Source organism: Corvus brachyrhynchos, unplaced genomic scaffold, assembly GCF_000691975.1.
Source record: "Corvus brachyrhynchos isolate BGI_N302 unplaced genomic scaffold, ASM69197v1 scaffold319, whole genome shotgun sequence".
In the NCBI taxonomy this organism is placed as follows: Eukaryota; Metazoa; Chordata; class Aves; order Passeriformes; family Corvidae; genus Corvus; species Corvus brachyrhynchos.
The window spans coordinates 2,468,423-2,477,054 of NW_008246065.1; the positions used below are offsets into that span (position 1 = coordinate 2,468,423).

At 40.9% G+C, this 8,632-nt stretch overlaps 1 protein-coding gene across 2 annotated transcripts in view; it reads left to right on the forward strand.

Moving 5' to 3' along the window:
- Positions 1 to 8,632, forward strand: part of SHTN1 (shootin 1) — a 47,982-nt gene that overhangs the window by 15,926 nt on the left and 23,424 nt on the right. For both annotated transcript variants that reach the window (XM_008643192.2, XM_008643193.2), the window contains exons 6-7: positions 511 to 592; positions 2,310 to 2,404. In XM_008643192.2, coding sequence (XP_008641414.1) covers positions 511 to 592; positions 2,310 to 2,404 — 177 coding nt within the window. The remainder of the gene's footprint in view (positions 1 to 510; positions 593 to 2,309; positions 2,405 to 8,632) is intronic.

Sequence of the window (8,632 nt, forward strand, 5' to 3'; positions counted from 1 at the left end):
AACTTGATAAGCCATGTACTAATGCAAATCAGGACTTAGTGGCTCTTCCTGTCTGTGCAACACTTGCATTCAGAAAGACACAGCTGACAGCACTTGGACAATAAATAGAGCCCAGGAAAAAAAAAACAAAAAACAAAAAACAAAAACAAAAAAAAAACCCCAAAAAAACCCCCCAGGAGTCTGACTATATTAAAATGCAAACAGTCAAGTAATTTTTCAACCAGGTGCTGTGGCACCTGATCCTGAAAGGTTCCAGAGATGTTATATTTGCAGCTGTGACTGGAACGTGCCATGGGAGGATTAGTTCATAACCCTTTTATGACATCTGTTATAACATCTGTAAGGTGGAGTAAAAATGCTTTCCATCCCACTGGAAACCCCAGCATCAAGCCAAACCTAAGAAACAGAACTACTGACAGCAAAATACTGCTTGCATTATGTATGTGCTGTATGCTTTATGCCGTTAACTAAAATGCTCTTGTTTTTGATGTGTTCTTTATACTTTTCTAGGTAAATAAGTTGAAAGAAGAAAAGGCTGTTTTGACAACCGAAGTTAATAAGCAACAAAAGCTGTTGGAGAAATGTAACAGAGGTGTGTGGTCACAGCAGGTTCTCTAAGAGTTTGCTACATCCTTTGCAGAAGCTTCAGAGCTTTTCTGTTGCAGTACAAAGAGTAGATTACAGAACAGTGACTGTGGTCCAGATCTGACACTCGACCTTATTGCTGCAGGCACTGCATCAACACGTGGGCTGTGCCAGACTCTCTGTACTCCAGACAAATGTGACAATGTAAATAGCAGGTGTTATGTGAGAATAGGAAAACTTTTCCTGTGTGACACAAATAGCAAATGAGGGCAGGGGCACAGTCCCTCGCAGAGAGGGAGTTTGAACCTTTATCTCCTGTTTTCCTAAATAATTACACCAGTCTTCCTTTAAGTTGGGATGCAGCTTATAATTTTGAAGGTCTAAAGACGTGGGAGCAACTTGTTTTATTTTCAGAGGATGATGAGAAAAAGGCAGGAGTGCTAGAATATAAGAGGTATGATTTTCAAATGATGAAAGAAAATCAGAAATTTTCCTTTACTGGAAGGAGAAGACAGGTAAAGCCAGGGCAGGGAAAGTCTAAAAAGAGATACGGCTCAGAAAAGGAAAGCTTTTGCTTTATGAAGGTCAGTGCTTCTACATGAGTAATAGTTGACCCCAAAGAAGTTTAGAGGAGAGGGAAAAGGTTTTAGTGCCTTGGATTACTCTGGCCTTTCCTCTTGTTGCTTACTAAGCCTTAAGAAATTAAAAATTGTTTGGTAAAAAGCCTCACTGGGTATTTCACTTTTTTCTGAAGTGGAAGACAATGGGTCTGGCTGAGATATAGTAGGGCAAATCCTGTAAGCTTTCTCCAAGTGTCCATCTCTTACCCCTTCCATGTGTCTGCATTGCTTAAGCCTATGACAGTCAGTACTTGAAGGCTCTTACAACACCAAACTTCAGAACAGTTGATTAAACAGTTTAGCTTGAAGCTTTTGATGGGGTAGTGTGGCAGATGAAAATTTTCTGAAATTTTTTCTTTTTTCTAAGCATTATCAAAAGAACAACCTCTGTTTTCACATGTGCCTGTTTTCCTGGAAGGAAGAGTTAAATTAAAGCAAGATTTGTTTGTATGCACGAAATGAGCTAGCAAAGTATTCAATACCTCCTGTATCCTGTGTTTATGTGGCACTGTGTTGGAGCTGTGCACTCAGTGCATTTCAGTCAGAGTTGATGAATTTATCTTAAGTCTTTCTAAGTGTGTCATAGTTTGTTGGCTATTTTTTGTGTGTGTGGTTGGTTTTTGCTTATTTGCTTTTTTAAGTTAGCATCATTTTGTGAGTCAGGTGAGCTGGGATGTGTATCCTACTGTCTAAATTACCACTGACTGTACCTGCCTTTAAAAACTGCTATGCTCATCTCCAAACCAGGTAAACAAATACAGATTCCTCAAGAATAACATAATCCTTGATAGATTCAGCAAAGCTCTTTTGAGGCAGAGGCAAAATATGGTCTGTGGTACTTGATGCCTGTTACTGGAGATTTTGAGTCTGAAAAAGAGGGGGAGTATTACTCTATTAAGAAGATCAGTAATTGTGCATATGTGTGGTGAGGTTTAAGAAAATATTGCAAAGAAGACTGTATATGGAAATGTGAAACTAGGTCATGCTGTCAGTCCGGGATTCATGGTACTAGGGAATAGCAGCTTATCTGGGTAAATCAAACAGTAGTTCTTCTTTTGATCTGTTCCACTTTTATTTCTGATCTTGTTTTATTCTTATAAACAGTGTCTGTGCTGGCAGTAGAGGAATATGAAGAGCTTCATGTAAACTTTGAGCTGGAAAAGAACCTGCGTAAGAAAGCAGAGTCATTTGCACAAGAGGTGAGTTGTCAAGGAAAAAGGATCTGGTAAAATGAAGACATGGTAACTGGGCAAAACCTTATCAGCTTGGATGACTTGATTTCAATTCCCAGCTCTCATCCAGCCCTACATATGACTTAGCCAACATCTGTATTTCATCCATAAAAACGGGTTTACTGTTTCAACAAGCATTTATAAAGCACTTTGGAATTATTCATGCAGTCTTACCCTATGTCCCTTTTCAAGGCAAGGCTTTAAATTTATAATGGGCTTAGTTAGCCACAGTATTTCAATGTGGAATATGTAGTTGTTGGATCTGGGAGGGATTAGCTGCCTTTCTAGTGATATGTTTTGAAGACTGTGTTTTTCCTGAAAAATATGTGGACTCATAAAAAAGGTGTTGCAATAATACAGTATTAGTTGAGGGACACATATTCATTTTGAAAGATTGTATTGAAAGTACTTTTTGTAATTGAAAAGCAAACTGACAGGCAAGAACTTAAGTACAATGCCAAAGAGATGCTGATTATTTACAAACAAATATATCTTGGATTTTGTCATAATTTAGTTGTTGCCTCTTACAGAATATGGGCCCCTGTTGGTGCAGACTGTCAGTAACTGTTCACTTGAAGGTTTTCATTCCATAAATTCCTCTTATCCAAAATGAAATCATTATAATAGTGAACTTCAGGCCTGCATTATTCTTTGATTTGTGTACCTGCTTGTCTTCCTTTGGTATCTTGCTGCTCAGAAAGATTTTTAGAAAGCTTTCTAAAATACATGACCACATGACAAGAAAGGCATTGCTGATTAGTGTTTGGGGAACCAGCATTTCAAATTACTTAAAAAACCTGTTATCATTGGCCTGGTTTCACACTGATGATGTCCCTTGAGTGACCTGAGACATTAGAGACAGGCTCTGGGCCACCGCTGCATCCACAGCAGCGCAGCTTTCTGCTCGAGTGAGGCTGTGTGAGCTTCCTCTCACATGGATTGTGTTGCAAGGTCACAGCTGTGTTTTGAGAGCTAAGTTTTCTAGGATGTGCTTACAGTAGTTGTGTTTGGATTATGCTAAGGGTGTTCAGGGCTTTTCTGCTTGCTTTCATTAGCCGCCTGTTTTCTGTCTCTATAAAACCAAAATTTCTGCTGGATTTTCCCTTGGATTTTGCAAAAGCCCCAGTGCTTGGTTGTGATAAGCTGTGCAGTGTTGGGAGAAGGAAGAGCTTAGAGTAAAGGGCAACACTGCATGTTCAGTGCTTTTTTCTTGATTCGTTTGGAGCGCTTGGAGAACGGAAATAGGAAATAGGCTCCGAGTAACGTGGTTGTCACTGCAGCTGAAGAGTGGCACCTCTTAGTGTCCTGTATTAGTGTTTGAGATGTCTCAAACAGCCTAAATATGTGTTTTAGCTCAGTAAAATACAGAACTGTGGAGCTGCCTGTTTGGTGGTGGACACATTGTCTGTCCAAGGGGCTGAACCACCTTAATTTTGCCTTCATGGTGTGGTTAGCCCATGCATTCAGACTCACCCCTTTCCCTTTCTCCATAGCATGGCTTCATTTTCTGTCTTTGCATTATGGCTGCCATGGGAGGGACTAGGGAAGTGGCTGCTGGGGGCTGATTTTTGGAGGGATGCCCTTGGCCTCCTGCCCTTCTGACAGGTGAGGAGGATTTTCCACAGCTAAGGAGCACTTGGGAGTGCAGGTGTTGAGAGATAATGGGCAGGTGAGCCTGTGTGCAGAAGCGAGCACAGATGGGGGAGAGGAGAGACATGGAGCAAGAGAGGGAGGGAGCAGGCACATATAGGAGTGAGGGAACACTTGAAAATCAGAGCTTTTGATTAAAATAAAAAAAAACCCAACCCAGTACAGCTTTAATTATAGTCATGCTGCTGGCACCACCATAATATATATTTAATTAATCAAAAGTGATCCAACTTCAAACATTAGAATTCATGCTCTTTAGAGGTTCTAAAGAAACTGAGTAAATATTGTCAGCCGTGGTGTGGAGAGGGGGAAGGAAGAGGAGAGAGGGTTTGAAGTGAGTCACAATCCATTGTGAAAGGTACAGGAATCTGCATAAAAGAACTAAATAAATAGAGTGTGTAAGGGGCGGAGGCATGGAAAAATCTGTACCTACCTGAATAAAACAGCGTTGTTAACACAGGAATCTTGGCAAGCTTAACCAGAATTCTAGTGTCAGGTTTTAAGAGACACTTTAGATCTCTCAGCTGTTTGTGGAGCAGTTTATAAGAAAACAAAGGAAGGCAGAGAGTATCTTGAAGGCCACTGCAATAATGTAGAGGTAGCCCTGAAAAGCACTCTCCCACAAAGATGAGCAAAATACAATACATGCAGCCAAAGCAAGCCAAGAGCAGGAGAACACGTTGTGAGAAGCAAATTGAAACTCTTAGTGATGTAAAAATCTCATGAGTTTAACAAAATAATCTTGCATAAGTGGTTTATTAAACATACATCCTGCCTTGCAGCAGTATTTTGTAAAGCGATGTTGTGGTTTAAGCCTAGCTTGGCAACTCAGCTCCACACAGTGACTTGCTCACCTTCCTCTGATAGGATGGGGGAGAGAATTGGAAGTTAAAATGTGAAAATTCATGGGCTGGGATAAAGACAGTTTCCTAAGTAAAGCTAAAGCTGCACACAAAAGCAAGGCAAAACAAGAAATTAATTCACTGCTTCCCATGGGCTCAGCCTTCTCCAGGAAAGCTGGGCTCCACTGGGTACAACAGCCCCTTGAGAAAACAAACACCATCACTCTGAATGTCCCCCTCTTCCTCCTTCTTCCCACAGCTTTACGTGCAGAGCATGATGCCATGTGGCCTGGACTATCCCTGTGGGCAGTTGGGGTCAGCTGTCCTGGCTGTGTCCCCTCCCAGCTCCTTGTGCACCCCTGGATCACTCACTGGTGGGCTTGGGTGAGGAGCAGAAAAGGCCTTGACTTTATGTAGGCACTGCTCAGCAATAATGAAAATATATTTCTATTATCAACGGTGTTTTCAGCACAAATCCAAAACACAGCCCCAAACCAGCTACCATGAAAAAAATCTACTCTTCCAGCCAAAACCAGCACAAGTGAACAGTTTATTATTAGTGTATGCTGGTGTGGAGATAATCCTTGCAACCAGAAGTTCTCTGGAAACCTCATGGAGAAGAAGCAGTGTGCTCTCAAAGTTGACATTGAGATGGTTTTTTTCCTGTCCTCTGTATCGTGGACAAATAGAAATGAAGTGTCAAACTGCTGAGCAGTTTGTTGGGGTTCCTTTCACTTCTGAGGCTAGTGCAGGCTTTGGCTGAAAATGCACAACTGGGAAAAGAAAGTGGTTCTCAAGTGTTTGTGGTAACCTGTAAAACAGTTTGCAGTTGAGAAGTTGAAAGGCTGCATTCAAAGGAACTATGATCCAGATGGATTAAAACAATTCAGTGAATCTCTAATGTGCCATCGTTCACCTTTCCATTGACTTTCTGTCCCATCCTACAGCTGTTTGTGCTTCTAAGTAACTGTTGCACAACAAAATGTTTGCATTTAACTTGTTTTTTCTCAAAATACCTGCATCCCATACCTGGGCCAGTGCACAGCTGACTTTACTGACTCTGCAACTCAGTCTTCCCATATTGAAAGATAAAAGGTGGCTGTGAACTTAAGGAAAATCATTGTCACTCTTAGCAAACGTCTGCACTACTCATGAGGTTGCATGCAATGAGTTCAGTTATCTTGATGACATGAGCTCCCAAAGAACTCTTCCTTAGATGCGTTTGTGACCTTCTGGGTTAATTTGTGAGGACTTCTGCATTAACAAGTTACATTTGTGAGTGGATGCTGCAAAACCAGCACTGAGAAGCAACTCCTTGCTTACAAGTGCCACACTCTGTGCTTTGCCAAGGGTAGTTCAACAGCAACTGGTATCTGAAAGTACTTAATTTTCAGTCCAGCTGACTGAACTGGATTTAATAATTAAAGAGACATGATAAGTAGTTAGTACTTGAATTCTCCTGAGCTTGGATGTTACCACTTTTGAAGCACGATTTAATGCTAATATGTTTCATCAAGCTTTTTCCCAGGAAGAGGCTTGGGGAATGGTAAGAGATGTATGCTCTAGGAAACTCTTTGGTCTCTTTCTCTTTCCCCCCATCTCTTTTTGTTCAGGCAATTAATCTATGGGGGGGGGAAAAAAAAGTGAAGATGTTTCCTTTTTTTTCATGGGGTGTATGATCTACTTCTGAATCTATTAGATGGTGTCTAAATGCTGTAAGGCTGTGAGCATTATAGAATGTATTACTATGCTTCTACGAAGACAGAAAGAAAGCTGCAGGAAATGAAGAAATAAATAAATAACAATAGAGATTATTTTTTCCCCTGTATTTTGGGCAGTTATGCCTCATAAGTAAAGAATGAGTGCTGTAGTTTGAGAAACCCTTTTACACAACAGGCTGGTAAAGTAAATAATGTTTCATTTTTAAGGAAGTCACATTGTTGATGGGAATTCAGTTTGCTCACACTCAAAAGTACATGCTCCAAGCACCTCTGTGGTGAGAAGCAAATGATGGACAAAAAAGAGGCTTAACTCATCTACTCCAGTTCTCCCATTCTGAGTGAATTAGACCTCTTCTTCTGAGCCACAACACTTCCTAGTGCTGCAGCTTGTAGCTCTTTAAAAACAGTCGCTTCAGAAGCTGTCTGGCAATTAGCCAGGTAACTAAAACCAACTGTGTTGTATCTTTATTGGTCTGAAATATTACGAATCATCTACATGAGTGACTGTTGGCTGTCCATAGTATGCATATGTCCTTTTTCATGATCACACTGCTCACTTTCCTGTGGCTGTATAAAAATCCAACTCAATTAGACTTTGACTCCTCTAAAGGAGTGTGTATATATATATATATATTTTTTTTTTTCCTGAATAGCCATTGAACTAAAAACCATACCTGGAGTTGTATTGTAATCCTGAATTTAGAGCCACTTAGTGCCCTGTCAGGCCATAATCAGACATGATCACTGTGTCATCCCCATCACATAAAATCCTTCAAACAGCCTGTTCTTTTGGGGAGATACAAGTACCTTGATCCTACCTCCCTTGGGACTTATTTGAGGTCTGAACACAAGATTCAGGTACACATGATGCAAAAGGCATCAGCTCCTGCAAACTGTGACCAATGTAAATGGTTACCCCTCTGTGAGGATGACTCACTAATTCCTCTGTAGGTTGTGGAGGGGATGGGGCGATGCTGCTGAGGATTGAAATAAGGACCAGCTGCTCAGTTGAGTGATCTTCTCTTTTCTGTTTGACACTTCCCAAGTTGGACTCTGCCTTGCTACTTACCTTTTGTTATTCTATTTATAGAGGACAGCATGCCACTGATTTTTATTTTATTTTATGCAACCATTGATTACCCTACTAGAACAACACTTGCTGTATTGGGACATTTTTATCCCTTCAAACTGTAACTAAGACAAAAAAGTTACTGCTCACAGCAAATGCCCAAAGGATGTATAGGTGGAAGCGTCGCCACACATGGATATTAAAGAATTTCCTTTATCATTGTTTTGCTCCTGGGAGAAGGGTTGGTTGGAAAGCATCCAGTTTTATCCTGAGCCTTGTTTGAACGAGGATCGGTGTTCCCAGGGACTTGACACTAATGGAGTTGCTTTCTAACTTTTTTAATGAGGAAGAATTCCTTTTTCAGTCCTGCTGTAAACAAAAAACAGCTGCAGTGAACGCTCTGTTGGGTAGGGGCTGGAGCAAGGGGCTGAGAATGAGGTATTGCCTCACTGAGGTCAAGGGAAAAACTTCTATCATTTTCACCCCCTTTTTTCCACCTCCCCAGTTCTTGTGAAAACTCTGCTGATGCAAAGTGGCCAGCTCCCAGATTTCCTGTATTTTGAAGCTTCTCTTTGTAAACTCAAGGAGAGAAAAATACATAACTGGTTTGCACAACGCTGGGAGATGTAAAAAATCAGACTGATATGTGTAAGCAAATAGTTTTTCTTTGTGATGTGCCTTTAGCTGCAGGTGTGGTTTTCAGTAGATTCCTGCACTATTGACTTGTGTTTCCAGCATTGATTGGGATGCTCTGCAGATAATTGTCTAGCAGGTGGCAAAGTCGGAACTAATCCATCAATTGGTTAAATTCCACCTAGTCCAAATAATCTTGTTAGTAGCTGTTTTGCCCTTTCAGCAGTCACTTTAATTAATATTCAGGGTTGTGCAGACAGTCAGGTTTCTGCCCTGCTGA